At 37.4% G+C, this 25705-nt stretch overlaps 1 protein-coding gene across 1 annotated transcript; it reads right to left on the bottom strand.

Moving 5' to 3' along the window:
• Positions 1 to 25608, bottom strand: LOC116307115 (nephrocystin-3). Its single transcript, XM_031717264.2, has 34 exons — positions 24831 to 25608; positions 23549 to 23860; positions 22791 to 22918; positions 22351 to 22446; positions 21494 to 21579; positions 20945 to 21034; positions 20776 to 20854; positions 20431 to 20505; positions 19778 to 19924; positions 18909 to 19012; positions 18371 to 18485; positions 16866 to 17009; positions 16105 to 16202; positions 15892 to 15988; positions 14189 to 14271; positions 13601 to 13661; positions 13127 to 13204; positions 12541 to 12702; positions 11756 to 11856; positions 11292 to 11414; positions 10702 to 10802; positions 10359 to 10441; positions 9821 to 9942; positions 9574 to 9652; positions 9175 to 9215; positions 8625 to 8688; positions 8027 to 8154; positions 7505 to 7624; positions 7245 to 7296; positions 6573 to 6641; positions 6407 to 6438; positions 3443 to 3536; positions 2624 to 2749; positions 1 to 1853 (listed from the first exon to the last, which is right to left on the bottom strand). The coding sequence occupies exons 1-34, from the start codon at positions 25306 to 25308 to the stop codon at positions 1689 to 1691; spliced, it is 3933 nt and encodes a 1310-aa protein (XP_031573124.1). The 5' UTR covers positions 25309 to 25608; the 3' UTR covers positions 1 to 1688.
• Positions 25609 to 25705: the final 97 nt, after the last annotated feature.

A 25705-nucleotide genomic window follows, 5' to 3' on the forward strand; every position in this document is an offset into this window, starting at 1 on the left:
GGTATTTCATTGCTAACTTTTAATGCGTTTAATAGAATAGTACCATCTTTATTGAATATTCTTTCAATGTAAACTACGATACGATGAACTATAAAACGAATAAACGACAGTTCGTAAAGAATTGTCTTACTCGAGATGTACTTGACATACTTAATGGTGGCAATCGTAGTACCGAATCAAGTCTAGTAAAAACACGCCTTTACGCACTGTTGTTTTTACGATTCCTTGAAAACTTCCAAATGGTATCTATCATGTTGACGTCTTGACGTCTGACGAAAATATATATCTTTTTATTAGACTAGTAAAAACTATTCTATACGCTGTCGTTTGATAGGCGAACCAGGATGCATACGGGGACTATTATTGAGTCTGAGGCCCCGTCCACACGTATCCGGAAATTTTCGTATCCGCAAATTTTTTTTTTGCGGATACGGGTTGAGTCCACACGTCTCCGGAAATTCTTGTGCCCGTATCCGCAAATTTTCGAAACGGTCTCCAGAGTGGAAATTTTCGAATACGCTCCGAATACAGATACGTGTGGACGGTCGTATCCTCAAATTTTCGAATATGCTGACGTAAACACGACTTTGCGCATGCTCAATTAGAAAAACTATCCGTCAAAGGGACTAGGCACTAGCGTGCATCAGGGCGGATCAATAAATTTCCGGATACGTGTGGACAGTGAAAACGATTCGAAAACGATTTGAATACCCTGCGTGTGGATACGAACATTTTCGTATCCGCAAAAAAAAATTTCCGGATACAAAAATTTCCGGATACGTGTGGACAGGACCTGAGGGTTCTTCAATCTGGAATTGGCTATACTCGAGAATGAAAGTCTACTAAAACATTTATATGCGCTGTCGTTTGATAAGTAAACTAGGGAGCAAACGGGCACTAATCGTGAGTCCAAGGGCTCTTTAATCTAAAGATTCGTAAAATATAATTTATGAAATTTTAAATTTTTTCTACTTAATTAAAAAATACACAAGTCGAATATATCGTGTTTTATAAAGTATCGAAAAGAAATTTATTTACCATCAGAGGCTACTTGAGTGCCGCCGTAAAGTGGTAATTTTTAAGTTAGTTTATGAGAATAAATACTTTACAATCAATTATGTATATACATAAAATTTATATTGCAAAAATTACAAGATTTTCCAAAATGTCGCTTTTAAAAAATTGAATAAAATTTGTTATTCATTTATGCTTCAGTAGCATATTAGTATTTTACGTCAGTATAGTTTAGATTTTTTAAAGGTTCACTTTAAACCCTCTTTATTTGATAATTTTTAAAGTTTTGAGCTGAAATATTTGTAATATTTTGTTTTAATCAAATCCTGAAGTAATTGACATATACTATTTCAATTGTTTAAAGAAGTGAACTAATATAAATTAATTTAATTCATAAAAATAAATTATACCAGAAAAGCCAGTTATATAGGAAAAGAAGAGTCGCTCCCATTTGAAGACGTCAAAACGTTGTACGGAACTTCGACGAGCAAGAGGGGGGCGGAGCAACGGGGAAGAAGTGAATATACAATCAAGATAAGTAAGACATGAAGCCACTTATCTAGAAATGTATAGCACGCAAAAGAGTAGAATCAAGTGCCGGCTGCTCAACTAATGAAGAAGTACCAGTAAAAGGCGTCATTGTTGTCGTAAGTATATTTTAAAGATGGAGTACCCTATCCTACAGACATGGCGTCAGGGCGACAAAACGATGATGGACGTTTGCAAGTGCTGTCAAACGCTCCCACAGAGTTTGGGCGTGTACGTGGTGAAAGGTGAGACTCTCGGTTCTGTATATCACTTGCTTGTTTATAAAAACGAACAGCTGTCTCGTGCAAACCCTTTAAACGTCGATGGCAAAAATACGTTAAAAATGGTCAGTCAAGGGTCATGAAAGTTCGTTGTAGATCATACATTGCAAATTAGTAAATATTAGAATTAAAAATTCAAGCATTAAGAGTAGCAAAGGGATTGATCAATGCTGGAAAACAGTTGGGTTTACTCCTTGATTATATCCAAGGTATGTAATGTCATTCTAGATTAGACAGTACATCGCAAATTATTAACCATTAAAATTAACAATTCGGGCACTGGGAGAAGCAGAGAAAAGGTTCAGTGCCGCAGGGGAAAGAGGTGGGCTATTATCACTATATTTATGCACTCAACTGAAGAGAATATAGTTTTAAAAGGCAGTGTATAGCAAAATTGCAAGAAAGAAAGAATAGCAAGAACGTCGAAAATTACGAAATAACGGAAACAAAAAATAACTTGTTTGGTGTTGTTAGAAATTGGATGAACACTATTTCGAAAGAGTAGGAAAACTTATTGAGTTTACAGTTAATTGTCTTTTCGGCGTATGACATGCAGATTAAACATGCAAAACTATCAAAATTAAGCCGGGTTATTTTCTAGGTTGTTGAAGGCTTTGCACCATTCGGAATTAGATGTGAAGTAAGCTTACACTTCAAGAAGCTTTGTTGTTGATGAAAAAGCTATTCAATAGATTTTTGGGTTTTGTAGTTGTTTATTTGTTCCCACTAGATCTAAATTTGCAATATCTGTTGTTTTTTTTTCTCATACAAACAAATTATTAATCAAACAGTAAACTAACCTGATCATAATACAACTTGGCAAGGTTGACAAGAGCTTCTGCAACTCGAGGGTGATTCGTACCCAGTCTTTCTTCATAAATTCGCAGGGCGCGTTCATACAAAGGTAGTGCCTCAGATTGTTTGTTCTAAACGAAATATATCACGGGTTATAATCTCTGTGAGATGGCGGCACAGATCTAATCAGGGCTTAAAATAACGGCCGGACCAACATCGGACAATGTCCTGCCAGAATTGGAACTTGTCCGGTCAAACGTCGAACTTCATATGAGCCGAACCTAATTTAAACAATGGCTAACGAGGCGGTATTTTTTGAGGTCATTAGGTTTGGCTCCCACGAAGTTCGACGTTAGACATGAGGCATTTCCAAATTCAAGCTGAGTAGGAATTACAGTGAAGTCATTCAACCCTTACATAAGTACACCCTAATTCAATTGTTTTCTTATGTGTCTGAGTATTCTTCTATTACAAGCTGCCTAGTATTTTTTTATTTCACGGCTTAAATGCCTTCACTCTAACCAAAGCATCTTATTCTTATATAGTTCTTCTCAATAGTGCGCGCAGTCATCGTGACGAAGTTGGTTTGGTATGGTGTCCCAGATTAGTATACTCCCTGCGATACACAAGGAGCCTGTCACAGAAATAACAAAGTTTATGTATTTATGTATATATGCTTGCTGGAGGCACGTGCCCTTGAAAACTTCGTGTTTTACGACAATGTCATGTGAACACTTTACTGACATCCACCAAAACCCTACTTTGTCGCGAAGGCAAATTGTGCGATTCCACGCGTGCGATTGATAGGCAGATTTAATAAATACCTGAAGACATAACACAACAGCCAGGTTATTCAGTGCGGTTCCAACACTTGGATGGTTTTCTCCAAGCACCTTCTCACGAGCTTCAAGCGCTTGTCTGACATGTGAAAATGAAATGACTGAGTCGGTTTCGTATCTTGTGATATATGTATTTTTTGTGATATATGTATTTTTTGATGTTTTAATCCAAAAGATAATATCAAGATCAAGTAACCAAAAGAAAAGTAGACTGCGAACAGTTCCTTTACTTCCTTTGGTCACTGCAAGGCCGTAAAATTCCATCACAGACATAATTTCTTTGTTTACTGAGGTTGCGCAGTCTATTAAGACACATGAATATGGATATATTTCAAACAATGACATGTGGGAATGACATGTGATCTATAATGGGAAAGCATTGTAATATATTCTCACTGAAGCCATTATCACGTCGCAGTATGATTAAGTTATGGGGCAAGATCCGCTCCTTGTCCCCGACAATACAATATTATTTGACGGTTTTAAATTATTTCAATGAACTTGAAACTTTAGGGTATATAAATGCGTTATCTAAAGTAACTGACTTGGAAGTTAAAAAAAAATTTATCGGATTATTGAGTTTGACCGTTTTTAGTAAAGACAAGTGAAATCTTTGACAAGATATCAAAAGGTACCACTTTACTAATTAGGCTTGAAATCATATTTCTCGAAATCGAATAACGCGATTTCTTTCCATTTCTCAGAAGGACTAGTGGAATAGTAACACAACACTATGAACAAAAAAGGTTTTCCCAAGTCCAGAAAGGAAAGGTTTCGGTCACATGAACTAATTGCTTTGGATTGTTTACATCTTTGTTGCCCAAAAGTTCCGACGGCAATTATTTCGAAACGCTTCCATACAAATCTTCGAAACTTCGTTAACTTGAAGACAAACATATGAACTTTAAGTTCTGTTAAACAATTTTTAAAACAATTTCGCCAAAAATGGAATATATAAAAAAATGACATGATGTCAATGTATTGCTATGGTAACTCCGATCATGATAAATTGTATATCACCTAAAACTTGAATCTATCTCTAGACATGTCATAATAATTTATTTGAAATTAATTTATTGGCAGCGACGCAGTTCCCCTTTAAACTTCGAAGGTACGCCATAAACAAAACCCAGTCGAGCCACCATAAGTCTTAACATTGTTCTGTATTGCTTACTATCAATCACGTGACTTTTTGGAGTTGACTGGGGGGCAACTAGCGGATGCTAAGTCAAAACATATCAAAATAAGTCCTCAAACTATTGTATTTGACTATTTTCACGCATCAAACCAGAAAACAAGAGATCAAAACAACCTCCAGGATTCTACAAGCCATCAAAAAAGAGCTATTACCGGAAGTGACGTCTATTGATAGCAACCTATTCTGTGGCGTTTTTTACGCTCGAAAGATGTAAGGTTTTACCTCAGAATTTTATTATGTTTGTACCTTATCCTGCCTAAGTGATTCCTATTCCTCATCTCATTATTGTAATCGTTTATTGTAGTTTTCACCGTGTTTTGTCTAATAAAAATATTTCAAGACCATGCACTGGTTGAACACTAGCGTTTTCTTGCTGTGGAGTGCGACAGCCTTGGAACCGCGACAGGAACCGTGAACAAATAACCAAAAGGGGCACGAAAACACGTGGAAGTATTGGCGGTCACAGAGTGCACAGTCTGAAAATCCCTCATGAACTTCTTAATCCCCTAATCGCGACACTTAACCTATTCGAATTCCCTCGTGGTTTACACAGTTTTGGAATGAAATGTTTACAAAAACGCATCAACTCATGGCCCGTAAATTAAATGCTCTGGGATGGACTCCAGAATTCTAGCCCATTTGAACCCGAAAATTCTGTATTTCGAGTATGAATATCGAAGTCTTGCCGAGTTCCTTGAACTCCAGGCACACAAATATTTCCAAGTTTTCTCGCAAGCTAGCCGAGTTCCTTGAACTCCAGGCCTACACAAATATTCTCAACTTTTCTCGTGAGCTAGCCGAGTTCCCTCGTGAACTCCAGGCCTACACAAACATTCTTAAGTCTTTTGAGCTTGTTCGAGCTGGACGAGTTCCCTGGACTCCAAACCCACACAATTATAGATTCTCGAGTCTTCTCGTGCATGAGCTAGCCGAGTTCCCTAGCTCTCCGAGCCCTTTAACTTACTACAGTACAACACAAGTATTGGATACAAAACACTCTGCTCGCGGCTCTCCAGGCAGCATTGGCTCTCCAGGCCAACCTAACTCAATTACGCGACATACTCGCGGCTCTCTAGGCCGTTAGCTCTACTCATATTAGGTCCCAAGGCCAATCTAACTCAAATTATTACGCAACATACTCGTGGCTCTCCAGGCCGCTAGCCCTACTCATATTGGCTACCCAGGCCAATTTAACTCAAATTATTACGCCACGTGAGCTCTCAGTACAAATGATATCTTTGAAATTGTCTTTGCACCGGCAAAACGAAACAAATGGAATACAACAAACCTAAACTTTGTCCCACAATACCTGCCGTCAGCATAAACGCCTCAAGTCCCGTCCGCTGTGTTTCATCAGCATGCATAGAGCACTAGAATGTTGGCCTCTGGCTGGTGGCGGAGGTGGGGACAGCGAGCAAAATTCGTACTTCGAAGGTCCAAACGACGTTATGCAATGAGTCATGTGTGTCGACTTAATTTATACTGCTTAGTGATAATTTATTCAGTGAGAATAGCACCACAATGAATAATGTCTTTTTGTAGTAACAAGTCTAGTCACACCAGTAGCATGATTCTCGTACCCAAACCCCTACTAATTTCACGTGCTAAAGTTCAAGTCCAAAAATGCACCGGTGGTTTCTATGCCTTGGTCATAACTCTTGCCGTCGGTAAAAAAAAATAAAAAAGCATAAAGACCAACAAAAAATAGGGAGACTGCTTTTAGGTAAGACAAACTCATAACTTAATATTACCTGTAAAGTGGTTCAGCTTTAGCATACTTGCCCTATGAAAAGAATACAAGAGATAGTATGCTTCAACAATGTTGAGCAATTCAGAATTGCTAAATAGTTCGCGTTTTTCCGATCGCTGAAGTTGTATGGTCTAGTAGAAGCCCTACCGCATGATATGACGACTTACCAGTTTTCTGTACAAAACGGCCAAATGTTTTACTGTGGATGCTAGACTCGCATGGTGCGGTGGTAGGGTCTTTAAGACAAAGAAAGCAATACATATATCAGAAGCAGAGGGAATGTGAGATTGGGATTTATTTACGAGAGATTCTGAGATTCTTTTCTAAACAGATTTGGCATTGCTTTCTTTACTAGTCCTCTTCGCATTTCCCAGCGCCATTTTGAAAGGTAACTGTGCCTGTGCATCGAAGAGAAAATAGTTGTGACCTTGCAATAATAGAGACCTTTGGACAACACCTTTGGACAATTATTCACATGTCTCTATCATTGCAAGGTCACTGCCTTTCTTTTCTCGCTTTACAGACACAGACACGGTTACCTTTCAATATGGCGTAGGTAACTGTGAAGGGGAATATTGTTGTGCCTATGAAGATAGAACTACACAATCAAATAACTGGCATTCGACTAAAAAGCAATGCTGCTACTGAACATGAGCCCTCGGTGTTTTGAGAAAGTAGAGATTTCCTCGGACGCCCCAAATTTTCTTAAGCAACTTTTTATTGAAAAAATTCCAAGCGACAAAAACAACTTAATAATTATATGACACAAAATGACAGAAAACGCCTTTTTACTACTAAAGGATAATACATATAAGGGATTAATTACTTCATAATTTTACCTTCATACGAATCTCCAAAGCTCTTTCATATAATGGTTCTGCTTTTTCACCCCTGGAGAGAGGGGGGAAAAACACGATTTTTTAGTCTTTTAACAGTAACTATCTGCCTTAGTCCTTAGGGGGGACTACAGTCGAAATTTGGTCAAATTTGAATACATTTTCAAGATATAAGATTTTGACTTTAAAAACAATTTTGACTGTAATCCCCCATAACTTTCATATCAACACGACCAGTATTTGACAAAATCATGAACACTCACATTTTAAGATCGTTGTGCAGAGCAGCAAGGTTATGAAGCGACTGAGCAACATCTGGGTGATCTTTACCTAGAACTTCTTCCCGCATATCAAGAGCACGCTGAAGAAATGACTGGGCAGCTCTGAAATTAATAACGGCATTTAAAAAGACCTTTCAGTTTAGGAGAAAGACAAAAAATGGATATTAAAAAATCTAATGGGATTTACCACTCCATGGTGGAGGGAAAAGCCTAACAGGTTTTGCAACCCACTTGATAAGGCTACCGATAGGTCGAATTATAATTTAGAAGTTGAATTTTGCGAATAGAGGGAAACAGGAGAAACTGGAAAAAAATCTTTGAGGTAAAGGAAAGAACCAACGAACAACTCTACTCACATGCGCCGCCGAGTACGGGAATCAAATCCCGGTCACCTTGGTGAGAGGCGAGCGCTCTCACCGCTACGCAATCTATGCTTCCCTATGAAAGATCTTTTAAGGGGTGCGAAATCGAAGGGACAAATACAGCAGGAATTGATTCACTTACTCGTGGTTATTTTGAAGGTAGAGTAAAACTCCTAATTCATTCAGGGATTTTGCAACTTCACTACTTGCAGGACCAAGGACAAGTTCTTCAACCTGCAGCATCTTTTGCTTCAGATTCTGGTTCTCAGCCTTGAAAGAAAAAATTCAGTACCATTGATAACAATATAAACACAGTTCCAGAAAAACAAGCTGACTTAATAAATAGACTGCTCATGCAAAATGTGACAGCGCTTCAAAATGACCCACTCTCTTACTCAACTTCGGAACGGCTAATAGGCTCCTTTTATAGTCGTGGAATACATCAGTTTCGCATTTGATGCATACCGCTGTTTTTGAAGACCACGAGACTCATTTGTTCAAGTTTAGCACGTTTTTATAAAACGAGGCTAAGCCAGTACCAATGAGTCTTTAGCCATAAAACAAAGTGGCATGAATGAGAAAACCGAATGAGAAAATCGAACGATTTTATTTTCGTGAATAAATCAACCATTGCAAAATCACCAACACGACTGCCAAAGTATTGCAAGCCTTTATCTCGTAGCCTGGAATTGCATTTCCTCTTTTATTAATATGCACTTTTGTAATATACTAAACATTACCATTGCTCCAGTTTTTCGTCGAATGGACATCGCTCGTTTGTGATGAACTTCTGCTAAGCTGTACCTGTAAACAAAGAAGGGAGAAATACATCAAATGTAACAAAGACAGAAATGTACGTGACTGGACCGTCGTAAGATCAATAGACTACTTCGAATTCGTACTCTGGGTTGGCCCATTTTAGCGTCACAATATTCGCAAATACCAATAGTAAAGTAAAGAATGCACAACTTCAACAATGCAAACACTTTTAAATTCAACGGACCTTTACTGGAACATATGAATATTCTACACAAAATCTAGAATAACCCTGAACGACAAAGAACTCGTTGTGTCAACGAAGAGACAAAGGAATTTACCCTTTCAGTGTTTTCCCATTTCAGACCACGCCTCATTCCCTAGAGCATTATGTCATTTTTTAACGGTTGCATGAGACAACGCATAAATATGACAGCGACTCAAACAAAACCTCTTAGTCTCAATAGAGTGACACGTGGATGGGAAAAGATTACATCAAAGCTGCAAGAAAGGGTCTATTAGATGCGTACTTACTTTTCGTTTTTCTTGTACAATAATGACAAACCTTCAAGGTCCTAAAGAGTAAACAATAAATGGTAGAATTTAAACTCCGCTGTGGTTATTAAGATACCAATCTTTCTTTTATGTCATCAAGTTATAAAATTCAAATGAATACAATAGCATCATGGTGAGAGTAAGACTTTATTTTCTAACGAATATGTAATTAAGCCTAGAACTGCGCCCTCCGTGCCATTCGGGTTAGCCTCCTCCGCAGGTGTCTCTTTGCTCTTTTATTTCTTTTCTCCCGTTTTCCTACTGGGCTTTCAACAAAATCAACAAAATCGCAACAAAACAGGAGTGCGTAGCCTGCGGTTGAAGGCTGCTCTTCGGGTTTAGCGTGAACTGTCTTAAAATTAATATTAGTATACGTACTTTTACGAGAGAATGGTGCTCAAGTCCATATATGTTCTGAGTATTTTCAATTGCCTGTTTGTAAAATGCTTCCGCAGCACTACAGTAAAAATAACAAAATTACATCATTCTTCGATTATATTACAAAAATATTACAAATAATCTGGCGTTTTCATTGTCAAACCAAGTTATTCCACTTTAAGATAAGGTTTTCTTTTGTCATAACATAAACTATAAAGAACACTAAAATCCCACTAAAATTTCTAACCTGAAATTGCCCCAGTGGGCGTAAAGCTCGGCCAGATGATGAAGCGAATGAGCTACAAGGGGATGGTCAGGATCTAAAACAGTTTCTCGGATCTCTAACGCTTTGTGGAGCGGCGGAGCTGCCTAAGAGATAAAGACATGATAATGACAAAGTGTGATATGGTTGTTTAGTTTCCAACATTTAAAGCAAAAATTCATTTTTTGAAGGGAGTGAGGTAGAAAAGTGGGATAGAGGCAGGTATGTGCAGTGATGAGCTAGCTTGACGGAATGGATGCTAGTTGAACTCTGTAATCGTAATGTATAGCATATTAGGCCACTTTAAAATTGAGACACTGAGACGTTGATATTTTCCTGTTTCAGACCACGTGTCATTCTCTTGTGAATAAGATTCTTTGTTTGAGTTGTATCCCTATTCCTATGTCTTCTCATGCACAAAAAAAAAAAAAAAAAAAGATACTTTAGGGAATGACACGTTGTCTGAAATGGGAAACATTACGCCCAATATAGAGGTCTACGACACAACAATCTAATATGTTACCTGGCTTAATAATCCTAAGCACTTCAAAAACAGTCCAACAGCTACAAACAACTCAGCTACACTTGCAGATGGGTCCTCACTCACTGGAAATTGTTTAAAAAGTTAAACGATTAAAGCGGCCGTGAATAATAGAATAGTACACTGAGAAAATAGACCCCTGCGTCAATCAATTATCTCTAATGCAGCATTATCTGCATTTCCCAAAATTCCTCCAAATCCCTTCAAAGAGTCTCTTCTCAAACGCCCGGTTTGGAAACAAAAAATCTTACAGACATTTTTGGGTCCAAACTATGCTAATATAAACAGATGATTCTTAATATGAATGACTGACTATGATACTCACCTCCTTCCATGTTGTTGATAACTCCCAGATAAAGTTTGCCAAGATGAGATTGTTCCTCACCAATGTATTTCCAATACTGGACCAACTCACAAACACGACCTCTATAAATGAACCAATGTACAATTGATAAAAGTGATAAACGGAGATATTCATTTTATTACTTTTCCTAGTAGGCCTATTTATAGTGATTTTTTTAGCACAAGTACTTTTCAAATCGACCACGTGATGCGAATTTTGTAAATGGAAAATTTTTAAATCACGTGATTAAACTTGACTGCGATTCGGTCACGTGATGTAAAAATTCCAACGTGGAACAACATTGGCATCACGTGAACGATTTGAAATGTATTTATTTGTGCTTAATATGTAACAGACACTATGAAGGCGATAAAAAATCACAACTGCCTTGGTCTACTGGAAAGAGTAGTACTTGTAAACCTCACGCTGTCACAGAGTGATCTTGGAGATAACTCGCTTGTACGCATGCGTCCACCAACGGAAAAGTACAGAAACAAATTGCGCTTCATCTTAGAGAGATTGCATGAATACATGATAAAGAATGAAACAATTAGCTTATTTTTTCTATTTACCTTTCAAAGAATCTCGTAAAGACATTCATATCCAAGAGACAATCTTTTAGTTTTTCCTTCTGAGAAGTTTGCTGAAGCAGCCACGGCATCTCATCGATAAGGCGATGTGTTACACGGCATTTCCTTAAATACAGTATAATAAATAAGTATCAAACGATACATTTCGGGATACAACAAATATCAAACAAACCTAAGGGACAAGTACCCGCCTAGTTCCGGTCATGCGTAAACATGTAAAACCTAAGGCTAAGGTCAAACGTCGAACTTTACATGAGCCCTTCGCATTGAAAAACATTAGTTAATAAGGCGGTGATCTTTCATGTCATTAGGTTCGGCTCATGCGAAGTTTGCCGTTTGACCTTAGTCTCGTTATTTCATTTCATTATTTGTATGTCTATTTTCTTACTTGCCTCAAAATCGTTTAGAGAAGTACGGACAAATAAAACCTAAGTACAGCTGTATACCTTATTTTGCTATTGTAGAATGATATAAGTCTTTGTTGTACTGCTCTAGTTTCTGTTGCATCCTCGTCTAGACGGTAAAACACAGAGATGGCGTCGTGTATCTATAAATTAAGAAAGGGGATTTTAGACCAGGGATACATACCCTTGGTCACCCTATTTTGCAGCCGTCGTCAAGGCCGAACTCGGGGAAAATCAGTCGTAAAAAATACACATTCCAGATTATCAACACAAAAAGTATCCACTATACTACAAGATGTTGTACGATCCATATTAATGGTTCAAATTTTGGTTCGATGACCCATTTCATTGTTACATGATGTCATCAATCAAAACAGCAGAAAAATGGAAAAATTATAATATCTATAACTTAGATTGTCATTTCAGGGACGAAAAATATTAGCCATAAATGTTAGTTATAAATGTCACCCTCAGTCATACAATGAGGTCGTTCCGTCTTACATGATTGCATAACAGGTCAATGGGTCTATAGAGATCAGGGTTTTCATTAGATGTCATGTCCAAAATCGCAAAATGCTCTGGTAATTCTTCGTCTTAAACTACCATGATAGAAAGTGGATGCTAACATCATAATAAATATAAACCAAACACGTGAAAAAAGTAATACTGCACTTCTAGCATTTAACTAGCCGCCTAGAAAAACAAACGTCCTATCACTCCCCAACTTTATTCCCTTTCGCATGGGAACAAGTCGAGTCGAAAGGACGTCGGTTTTCTTAGGCTAGCATATAAGTCCACAATTTACGAAGTTCAGTTAAGGGTCCCACCTGTTGATTTTCCAGTACGATGAGCCCCACACGTGTGGTAACTATATGCTTGTCCTGAAGCAAAGTAAGCAACTGTAGCCACTCTGTCCATCCCATGGGAACTAGGCTAAATATCTCAGACTCTGTTAGGCCATTCCTTGATAAGGCAATATGCTGTAAGATCTAAAGTTGGACGAAGAAGAAAAAACGTTAGTTTTTAAAATAATAATAGACTTCTTTACCTAGTTTTAATTTTTCCCCATTTCAGAACACGTCATTCTTTTGAGACTAAGATTTGTTTGAGTTGTATCCTTATTCCTGTGTCTTCTCATTCGCAACCATTAAACAAGGGAATGATATTATAGGGAATGACACATAATCTGAAATGGAAAATCAATACTTCGGTGCAAGTAAGGAGGTCTACTCTTTTGTTTTGCTGTTTTAAATGGTTTTTGATGGAATTTGAGGCATTTCTTTTGTATTTCCAGCTTAGCCTTGCATCAAGACGTGTCCATCAGAGTAAGTTTAGAATTACAATTCAAATTCGCTTTGACAGAAAAAGGAACAAATTAACATTCAACGTCTTGTGTGATATAATTTATCTTACTTGCTTCAGCTTTTCGCTCGTATCAGTACTGTTTTGACTAGTCATTTCAAGGATATGACGCAACAATTCCAAGTTGTCCTGCAAACGGTAAAATAAGGAGCGAGGGATCATGATTGTTAATGATTCTTTACATGGAGGACGACCCTACGTTGTGCAGACCTGAAGTCCTGTTTCTTTTTTTAACTTAAAGACTTATAAGCAAGGCTAATGGGTCAACAGAAAGCAGAACTGATGCAATCATTTCTGGCTTCTACCTCCATGCACTCCCGCTCCCTGGACAGTGGAGCAAGGAGATTGCGTTACCCAAAACTAGGGAACATGCTATTACAAGCCAACTATTTGTTTGAAACACAGAATAATACTCTTCTTTTAAAAACTACCAGGACAACCCATTATATGGGCATTTTGTCGTTCTTTCGAAACCGGTTCGATCGTAAAAGTTCACCGACGATAATCAGTAGCTTCATTACATACCTTCATAGATAAACATTTCGCCAGTTTTTGTTCAATAAATTCAGTGCTATTTTTCCTACAACTGAATGAGTTTGAATTAAACAGATAGTACACAAATTCAGTTATAAGTGGCGACGGATAAACAAGTACAACACAGACAATAATTCTTTGATATTATGAAAGGTACAGTAGGGAACAAAGATTTCCGAGATTCCCAAGATTAATGATTGGAAACAATGGAACATCAATTTTATAATGTAGTTTTTAATAAAAGACCGTTTTCTCAAGGTTGCGTGCGCTTCCAACTTGACGGGCCACAAAACTAAAAAACGCTAATTCAGTAAAATTGAGAATATAGTTTTAAATTTAAAGAGGAGAATAATCGATTTTATGAATTCTTATAGAAAAAAAAATGAATACTCGTGTTCTGGTATCGTGGTCCGTCAAGTTCCTTCAATTTGGATGCGGCGCACGCAAACTTGAGAAAACGATAGACTGAGTTTTTATTTGTACATTTGACTTTATATTTGTTGTAATCATTGTAGTTAATACATATATATTATATTACATTTTAATAATTGTAGAAAGTAGCGAAACGGTAATACCAACCTGTTAATCTCAGAAGCCAGCAAATATAAAAACCTAGGGTTACGAACTGCATCGGATGAGCAATCTAATACTGCCTTAGACACCTGAAAACATGAATAAGGCAGTCCCTTAGGTTGGTGCTCCTGAGGGTATGAGCTTTACAGTTTAGTTACCGCCATTTGCATTGCTACGCGGCCACCCCAGACAAAAATCGCGACGTGCACTTTGCAATAGACTGCTGTCAATCAAACACATTGACGTCATTTACACGCGTTTGGATCGGCCCAGAAAGGCCCGGTGAGTGTGGCTCATAATACTTGTAAACGATCGACAAGTTTTGGCGCCTTTTGAATCACACACACGTGTAAATGACGTCTGGAATGGCCTGGAATGCAAAGGCCATGAATTTCCATTGCCTGGAATGCAAATGCCATGACTTTCCATTGCCTGGAATGCAAATGCCATGACTTTCCACTGCCTGGAATGCGAATGCCATGACTTTCCATTGCCTGGAATGCGAATGCCATGACTTTCCACTGCCTGGAATGCAAATGCCATGACTTTCCATTGCCTGGAATGCAAATGCCATGACTTTCCACTGCCTGGAATGCAAATGCCATGACTTTCCATTGCCTGGAATGCAAATGCCATGACTTTCCATTGCCTGGAATGCAAATGCCATGACTTTCCATTGCCTGGAATGCAAATGCCATGACTTTCCATTGCCTGGAATGCAAATGCCATGACTTTCCATTGCCTGGAATGCAAATGCCATGACTTTCCATTGCCTGGAATGCAAATGCCATGACTTTCCATTGCCTGGAATGCAAATGCCATGACTTTCCATTGCCTGGAATGCAAATGCCATGACTTTCCACTTGCCTGGAATGCAAATGCCATGACTTTCCATTGCCTGGAATGCAAATGCCATGACTTTCCATTGCCTGGAATGCAAATGCCATGACTTTCCATTGCCTGGAATGCAAATGCCATGACTTTCCATTGCCTGGAATGCAAATGCCATGACTTTCCATTGCCTGGAATGCAAATGCCATGACTTTCCATTGCCTGGAATGCAAATGCCATGACTTTCCATTGCCTGGAATGCAAATGCCATGACTTTCCATTGCCTGGAATGCAAATGCCATGACTTTCCACTGCCTGGAATGCAAATGCCATGACTTTCCATTGCCTGGAATGCAAATGCCATGACTTTCCATTGCCTGGAATGCAAATGCCATGACTTTCCACTGCCTGGAATGCAAATGCCATGACTTTCCATTGCCTGGAATGCAAATGCCATGACTTTCCATTGCCTGGAATGCAAATGCCATGACTTTCCATTGCCTGTAATGCAAATGCCATGACTTTCCATTGCCTGGAAAGCAACTGCCTATTGCCTGGAAAGCAACTGCCTATTGCCTGGAATGCAAATGCTATGACTTTTCATTGCCTGGAATGCAAATGCCATTAATTTTCATTGCTGGAATGCAAATGCCATGACTTTTTATTGCCTTTTGTGCAAATTTTAAAATCACTACCACAGTGAATCACGACCACAATGACTGATAACAAGAGCAAAAAGCAAATGGAGGCGACATTGCAAAAAAGGTAACGGTAGAGGGAGAGAGTGGTAAGGACAACAAGGAAGACAACAGCAACAGCCACAGCCACAACAACAGCAACAAGACAGAGACAGAACAGAAAAAATATAAGAAATTTACCAGATCCTGAACTGATTTCTTGCAGAAAGCAGCAATTATATCAGCTTTTTTAGATTCAGTGAATATTATCGATTGGATGTTTAATGTTGGCCAAAGCCTGAAACAGAAAGATACATATAATTTAACATTTTAGCAGAGATATAATAAATATACACGAAATGTCACTATCAAGAAGATCACGCAGAAATGTTTTTGAAATAGATGCATACTTACTTCCAAGCCTGTGGGCAGGTGTTACTGTTGACAGACAGGATAACTCGAGTGCCAACAGGCAGAGGGTCTAGCAACCACTGCATATGACTGTTCAAGTCCTGAATGTGAAAAACACACATTTCTTCAAATCAAAACCATCGTAGAATTGAAATATTATGACATATTTGCAGCAAATCGAAAGCAAAAATTCTGCAGTGGTTAACTAGATTGACAGTGAAAGAACATGTTCACACAGAAAATTGATTAGACATTAGTTGAAATGATTAAAGCTTTCAGGATCACTATTCATGCAAGGTTTCTTTACGTCAGATTTTGCTTGTGCTGCCTTGGGTTTCGAGTCGTACAAAACCTATACATAATTTTTCATCACTGTAAAATGACACTGTAAACATTACTGTCACAGCATGAAATTAATGACATCCTTTGAATCGGTCACAGCTCACAAGATAGTATTGCTTATCCAACCAAAATGCCTGGACATGGGACCATGGTCACTGTACAAGACGTTGTGTACCTTAAGTTGCCTTTTGTCATTCCCAATCAGTAACCACTAATAGTACATTTGCGTGATGGCACCATTTGACTATCACTTCCAAAATGCTTCAAACATTTCCTTTATTATTCAAATTTGAACTGTCTCATGAGATCAGTAAGACAAGTGGTGCTTGTAAACTGAACAAAAGGTGTGCAATGGATTCTGGTAGTTGTAGTTATGATGCAAATGTCCTACTGCTATTAGAGATAAAATGCATATTTGTTACCTGTAATCTGTCAGCAGAGTCAATCACAATTGTTACTCCTCCTTGCACTTTTGAAGAAACTTTCTCCAAACAACGAAGAAATTCCTCTTCCAAATTGACAGGGTCACTTGGTAGATTATTAGAAGCTGTCATGTAGCGCATCAACTGCAGATGGAAAAGATAATAAAATGCAGATAATAAAACAAATTAATGGTGTGTCCAGTAAGTCCAGTGTGTATAGCAACCCTTTGTTTTTCAAACTTTAGCTAATTTTTCTTTCTGTTTCATCACTTATATACATGGAAATAAAAAGGGCTTGTGCAAATGATCCAACTTTTCAAACATCAGCTAAATTTTTTTTCCATCACTTATATACATGGAAAAGAAAAGGGATTATGATCCAACTGGGTTAATGTAATTCCAACTGACCTTTAAAAATGGAGCAGCAAAACAAGAAAACATGCGCATCAAAGGTTTTTCTTTTAAGAGTTGCATTAAATTTCTAAGAAAAATTGCTGTGTGTTCCCATTAGTGCTTTTTTTAGGGGTAAAACATGTTGCAATTTATGTAATGGATAGTGGTGCGTAATTGCATGTTATCATAATTTCTGTAATTTTTGAGTGACGGCAATGTGGCAATTTATATTTTTGGCTCCTATCAAACAAATTTCTAACAGTTCAAAACTAATAATAATAATTATTTTTAACTGATCGAATGCAAATAGGTAGACTGTATAGCATAAGCAAGTATAAATAATGGATAATGATATTGCAGCCATTTCACTTCTTCATTGCCATATCTCAATAGCTTCCATTCTACAAAGCCTGTTAAGTGTACACCACAATGTTTGTTAGATTTTCACAAGTGTCCCTAATGCCTGATTACAGACCAATTTAGAACAAATCCTCACATTGTCAAAAGCACGTTTTTCAAAATTTTTTTTCATTTCAAACGAATTCCTGATTTTTTTCGGCACAAAAAAGTTGGCAAAATTCTCATGTCCACTCACTCTTGAAATTTCAGTACTGCATTCGAGGAGCCTGAAAAATTGTATAGACTTACTTCATCGGGGTGATACACCAATTTTTTTGTGGGTCAAGAGTGCTGTTTTTAAAAGTTTTAAGAAAGAAAAAATTGCTGAAATATTGAGCTTTTACATATTGTAAGAGTGAATCCAACTTGGAAGAATGCGCAAGTCTTTCACTTTTGGAACATATCATCCCAATGACGTAAATCGCACCAGTCTCCCGCACGAGCGGTCCTTATATGAAAAGGTGCATTTTCAAAACTCATTTAAAAATCAGGGATGCATCCAATTTCGAAAATTTTTCGGATTTTTGCATTTTATGAATATATCTTCAACTTACATAAGGTCTGTGATTAAGCATTAGGGGCACTTTAAAGCTAACATTTACTTGCATGTGCAAGGTGCAAGGTGCAATGGCAATGTGCAAGGTCTAATTCTGTGACGATGTTGATAGTTAATAAATAACACCATATACCTGTGCATCCCTATGTCTATATACCTTCAAAGTTAGTCTCCTCAGCATCAAAATAGGACAGGCAGAAGATGAAGATGATGTGCCCACAAAATGATACAACATTAGACGACCTGGCATACTGGTCTGCTGTAGATTGATCCTGCATAAAAAATATTTGCAAATTCAAATATGATTGCTAGCCAGAAAGTTGAATTAATCGAAACAAATTTTTTTTTTCTGAATTTGCTTGTATATGTGTATTTTCAAAAGATGTGTGGATGATTTTGTTCATAGGTGAGTGTGTATACATTTTATTCGTTTGGGAGTAATGTTTCCCATATCTGACCATGTGCCATTCTCTTGATCAAAAATATTCTTTGTTTGAGTCGCATCCATATTCATGGTTCTTCTCATGCACAACTATCAAACAAAGAAAAAATAATACTCTAGGGAATAACATGCATGTGGTGTGAAAAGGGGGAAAATCATACCCTAGCTGAAGAGGTTTGGCTATATTTAACCCCTGACTCCTGCCAAAACCCTCCTAATATGCTATTTCATGAGCAATTATCAGTTGACTTACCACTTGGCTAGAAGATGAGATTTGCCAGAGCCCTCAGTACCCATGACTAGCATGGGAAATAGAAGTCCTGTGCTTGATAAATGAACATTTAACTCACTGAAATACTGAAACAGAAACAGAAGAATAAAAATAAAAGTATTACTAAATAGCTTTTCTTTAGCACAATGTGAAAACATAAAAATAGCATGGACTTGGTTTGGAAATTAAATTTTCACACCCTAAAACAGCTTTTGGTCTCAACAAAGTATGGACATGGCTAGTTAACTCACAGATTAAACTGGAGTTTAGCATGTTTTGCAGGAGGGGGGGGGGGGGGGGGGGGGGCACAAACACAAACACAGGTGTGGAGTTATAAAGCACTAAGGGGTTGAAGTTGTTACAGTAGGTGGAGCACTATGCATAGCAGATAGCAGATAGGGACTAGATTAGGGACTAATTGCGCTATTCAATAGACTCTAGTTGAAATATTGAAAGCAAGATGTGAAATGTCCTTGTTTTACGTAATAAAAGGAACAGCAAAGCCAAGGGCTTATCTTTGCTGATTTTCATTTTACGTCAAGTGCTCAAGCCATTTCACTCTAAAATGGGGTGCTTATTGAGTAAAATAATAGACAATCAATTTCGCTAATGTTGTCGCCCGCATTGCCATCCTGCACCATAAGGACCCTATTAGGGATAAGTGCACTACCGCTATGCCATCCTTGTTTCCAAGATATAGTTTGCATTGTTTACAAAGGTAATGGTGAACTTTGAGATCACCCGACACATGTTATTCAAAAACTATCAGTAGACCAACGAGTCAGAGATTGTTGACAGATCAGTGTCTGCTACTACAACTACCATGCACAAAACATTCAAAATCAAATCACCTTTGTAAAGTCCATGTCATATGGACAATAAGCTGCTGCCTTGAGAGCTTCTAATTGTTCTTGTTCATCCAGGGAATGGAATCCATAGGGATCTACCCACTTATCAGTATCTCTCATAGTGTTATTACCATCTGATACATCCATTATCTTGAATGTAAGTGGGAAGAATAATAAGATTGAAACTATACTGGCAAGTTCTAATGAAAAACAGTTGAGCTTGCTTACAATCTTGAAAAATTTCTTTTGTTTTGAAATCATACTGTATGTGGGAGACTATTGGTCAATATATTAAGAAATAGACCAAACTGTTGTCACCTGTAATTCATGTAGCATTGGCATTTGCCATTATATGGTGCACCATTCAATTGAGTAGACAACCAATGGAAGCACATTAGTGACATAGCAGTGAGAGTGATCACCTTTCACCAATGCGACCACTGGTTCAATTTCCAGACTCTCTGTGTTATGTGAGTAAAGTTGTTGGTTGGTTCTCTGCTGTGCTTCAAGGGTTTTTCTCGGTTTTTCCCCCTCCCTTTCAAAATAAAATTAACATCTAACTTTTAATTGGAACCAGTGAAAGAAGAGCCAATCTGTGGAACCACTGTTATTTCCCATTTATTTATTATCACTTAATATTCAAAATATTTATTTACCTTTTTAAGATATCTAGATATTTCAACATATGCCAACTGCGCTCCTTCTTCTGCATTCTCAAAATTGTCAAATAACTGCAGTAGAATATATAATTTTAATTATACAGCTTCTCATTAATCCCATATAGGTAACTGTCCAATTATTTTCTTAATTGGACAGGTCTTGTTGATATGGGATTAATTATTCGGAATTTTCCTCGTCCAATTATTTCTTAATTGGACAGCATGGAGTCCTATTACGTATACAAATATGATAAAAAAGTTAATGATATTAGTTAAATTTGGAACAAACAATAAAATAATATACCCAAAAATGTAAATTTGTGAATATAATTTATGACCAACCTTTAGATTCTTTGATTTTCTTACTTCCTTCTTTATTCCTTCTGTCATATTAATAGTTTCATCATCAACAAGAAAACTGCTAGAAAATAAATTAAACATGTATAAATACATATAAGTATAACAGGATTTTGAAGTTCAATCTTAATAGATTACTATAAAATTTACATGCCTGTCCTTCTTAGGTTTTTTAAAACAGAATATGGCATAATTCTTCTCTGGATTTGCTAAATGTCCATGTTGAAACTCGTCATAGGTAAATCTATAGATAATAGATGAAAGTTAAATCATAATGCTATAAATATTTACAAAGAGGGTGGAGCTCTTGAGTTGTGACATATCTCAGGGTCCAACTGCTACTCACAAAAACTGTCCATTAAAACATAAATAAAAGTGAAAAATGTTCTCAATGATTTACAGTAACTTCTTCCTGAAACAATTAACACTTTGGATAACAAATTCTGTTTTGAATAAAAAAGAAGAAAAATCCTTATGAATTGCTTTTCGTTTTGGACCAGGAATTTGTTTTTTCCAAATACTGATATCATCATTTATGAACTCTGTTAGCAGTAATGCCAGCTCAATACACCACTGCAAAGCATATATTAAGAATAACACATTTAACAAATTGACATCAGCTTTTTATGTGTCTGTCCTCTTATTGATGACAAATTGCATCATCACACTGTCAAATTATTGTAAATATATGTATAATACTTGCTTGTTAGACTTTCTCCCAAGAAAAGCAAGAAAAACTTTGCATTTCTTTATTTGGTCCTGCCTAAGGTGGAGCAATTCACTGAATTCCTGAAAAAGAGAAAAAGAAAAACATAACTGAAGTTAATATTTTAGTTGGTTCTGTTATGACTTACTACTGTTTTCATTGCTACGAGCCAATTGAAACAACACTGAGGTACTGTAAAATGGGCAAAAGTACATGCACTGATTGATGGCAGTGTATTGCCTGATTATTTTCCCTGTCACGACAGTTGTCTAGAAAGTTGCACGAAAGTTGTCTAGCTCATATTAAAGAAATCAGTGGCAAAATGTGAAAATATTTCTTTTATCACATGCTATCGATGAGTTGAGTTGAGTTTTCCAGATACACATTCAATTGCAAAATCATTTTCGGGTTAAAAAACAGAGAACACTAAAAACTGAGATCAAATCAGAGCATGTACCTTAATAAATATTTTATTAAATGTATCAAGTGAAGCAACACATGGAATTTTCATAAATTGTTGCCCTGACAGAAAGAATGGAGGCTTTTTACATGTTTTACATCGACTGTGTAACTCAAATCAGAGGATAATTATGTCATTTCCCAATCTCCCAGAATGCCTTTTGGTCTCACCTTCTATGTCCTACACTTTGAACCAGACAGTGATTTTGCAATAGTCCCCTTAAATGTGACATCAAAGCAACTCAATTGGAGTACAAAACAAAAGAATCTCATTCTCATGAGAATTGGAAACCTATTGTTATGTCCTCCAAATTGAGCTGCTTTCCGACATGCTGCAAGGTCAACTGAATGATTCGTATTACTACCAGAAAATGTTTATTCAAGAACAGCCTTACCTCCTCACTAAGTGTTTCTCCACTTTCTTCCAAATGTATCAAGACCACAAAATATCCATTATCTTCACACATTGACTCAAGCTTTTCCAAATATATCTAAGAGGGCAACATAAGAAAGTTGGTCATCATTTGGAGTATGAAACAAGTTTAAAAAAACAGAGTTTAGGATGGAAAGCTATAAAACCTACTTGCAAACTTAAAACTCAAAAGAAATCTACTTGCAAACTTAAAACTCAAAAGAAATCTACTTGCAAACTTAAAACTCTAAAGAAACCTACTTGCAAACTTAAAACAAACCTACTTGCAAACCTACTTTTTCATTGTCCTAGGATTCATCGAGAAGCGGCTATGGTTTGCAGACTGCATGGTTCTTATTGCAGCCCTCTAATGTGTGTACATGTATATTGTATGCCTGTTTGCATTCTTTGGAATTACTGTACCTCTTTAAAAGTTTTCATTTCTTTTGCCATCTCTTTGGGTGCAGACATGTAGATCCTGATCACTGGAGATTCTAATGGTTTCTGTATGTTTGCTGATGATGGTTGTAGTAATGCTGCATTCCAGTCATCTTGAACATGAAAGCAAACACCTTTCTTAATGGAACAAGCTTTATTTTACAGGAGTTGCTCCAAACCAAAACATGCAATAGAGGCATTGCTATTTACATTTAACCCCTCCACCCCACCACCCAGTGGAATACACTACTTCCATCATACAAGGATCCTCCCCTACCAATTTAAAAACACAGAACAAATTCCTGGGCCAGGGTTTCAAAAGCATTGACATCCCTTTTATATACCTTATGGATTGGCTTATTTTTAGGGGAGCTTGTTTTTTGAAAGGAAATTTGCATTTTCAGATATGCATCTCAAAATACCGTATAGTTACTCAACATTATGAATCCAGTAGCCAGTAGCCATGGAATATCCCACTTGTCACTCGTATTTTCTTAGTAAACACTTAATTACCTAAAGCCTTGTGTGCATATAATAAATGTACAAAAATAAATAAATAATACAAGTCAGATGGTTCTAAGCTGACTCATTCATTCCCTCCCTTTTCCATCTGTTAGTTTTAATATAGTTCCATTTCCATTTCTTGTGCACCCACCATGCAAGACCCCTGGTTACGGCCCTGATAGAATATAGTATCTATATAATACAGTAAAGAATGCTTTTGTATAGCATAAAGGCCATACCTCTGCTAACGGTAGTAAAGGCACCATCTCTCTCCATAATAGCTTGACTATAATCAGGGCCATGAAGAATACTAGCCTGACTTAGTTCTTCAAGACTTTGTTCACTTCCTAATGACGACATCCACCAGTCATTGGTCACATTATTTCCTTCTCCCATTAAGTCTCCATCAGTATTAGCGACATCCAAACCATGTACATTGAGCATGTGTTGAATCTTCTTTTCCAGTTCTCGGCGGCTTTGCAGATGTTCTTGAATTTCCTTTTCTTTAGTTTCTCTGTATAATTTGAACTGACGCTGAACTTTGTCTCTTTCTGAAAAATAATCATTAAATGCTTCAATTGAACATTATTTTAACCCCTTCATGCACTGGACAAGTACCGTTCTTCCAGCAATGGATGTACATACAATGGAGTCCCATTATCAAACCTCTTTCATTATATACAACTTTCCATGGACTTGCATCACTATAATCTTATTCTGGGTACATCTTGAACCCCCACAATTTCGAATGTCATGCCTTTTCCCTGGTCCCCAGGACGTTGCATGAACAAGGACATAGGCAGGGGGCCGAGGGGACCATGGCTCTTCATGGCTCTGCCCCCCCCCCCCCCACCCCCCTTCATGACAACAAAATGGTGGCTTTTTGGAATTCATACACTAATATTCATTCGCTTTGCTAAGTTTTGCAAAATTAAATCCTAAAAGGCAATACCCAGCTTTATTATTATTATTTTTGGCTACCCCCCTGATGAAGGTATTCCATGCACTGTTTCTTCTGGGTATCACTGGGCATTTCAATAATGCCGTGGCATAAAATAGGTACAGGATGGTTTGGCACACCATAGAATATCCCACTTGTCAATACTCCATTTTACAGTTCAGTGACCACAAATAATAGTCTTCAGCCTCACTTTGGGACTATTATTCGTGGTCACTAAACAGAACTGTAAAATGGAGCATTGGCATAAGAACATACAAGTGCCTCTTGGGATATTTCATGTTTTCCCAACATCGCATAAATAGACGACTAAGGTTTGGTGCACACTAGCAACTTGATCCCAAGACTAAAGTAGTAGAAATAGTTGAAACAATATTTATTAGATTGAAGTCTCTTGTTCCTATCTCACTTTTGAATCATTAGCACTAGAAGCATTTAAAACTCTTTATAAGATACACACTCGATTCAATTAAGAAGTAATAGTGTCATTTAAACATGAAATGTGACTAAATAGGTCAAGTTGGACATTCCTATAGATATAAAATACGCATTAAAATTCCTACCTTTTTCGAAAGCCAGTGCTCTTTGTAATGCTTGCTCTTCGGCCTCTAGACCGATCTCCCTCTCATTTCTTAGCTTGAGGCAAGTTGCCTGTAGAACTTTTAGTTCACCTCTAAGTCTTCTGTTCTCACTTTGTAGTTTTTGTTTCGCCACTTGCAACTCCGTTACTTCGTCCTGCTTACTAAAACGAAAGAATTCGTACTCTTTTCGAAGTTTATCAACTTCGCTATCGAAGTCAAACGAAAGAGCAGAACGCAGACTTGAGCTTTTCGTGATAATCTTTCCTTTGGAACTTGAACTTTTCTTCTTTCCAAAAGACCCAACCGAACGAAGAGGATTTGTGAGACTCACAGACTTTCGTTGCGGAGCCGAACATTCGACGGGAATATTCTTTAGAACTCCAAGCTCTTCGCCTAATTCATCCTCGGCCAAATCATCATCAGAATCTCCATTTGGTACCAACGAGCTTCCTGTACCCATTTAAGCCAAATAAATCTCTCAACCGAAAGGCAAGTGTTTGGGAATACTAAGCAAAAGAGGCGCAAAGTTACCCGAATCTCATTCCTTTACAAACAAACTCCGCCATTTTGAAAAATCTCAAAACACGCTATTCTTATAAAACTGACCAGAAAAAAGTCCAAATTTCATTCGTTATGGGCAAATTTTTAAATGAGCGGTTCTAGAATTCGTTAAGTAAGATAAAAATCATGACTTTCGATTGTATTGGAACTCGCGACGTGCATGATTTTCGACAGGTTCTCGTGTTTGGGTTATGTATGTTGTTGTAAAAGCAAGTCGAGCGTGCAATACTTCAACCAATCACATCACACGATTCCATCCCGTGACCGGAAGTGAATCTAAGAATTTTTAATGACGA

Source organism: Actinia tenebrosa, unplaced genomic scaffold, assembly GCF_029948245.1.
Source record: "Actinia tenebrosa isolate PJP-AT-01 unplaced genomic scaffold, QUT_ActTen_1.0 PGA_scaffold4__44_contigs__length_22323623, whole genome shotgun sequence".
Lineage (NCBI taxonomy): Eukaryota > Metazoa > Cnidaria > Anthozoa > Actiniaria > Actiniidae > Actinia > Actinia tenebrosa.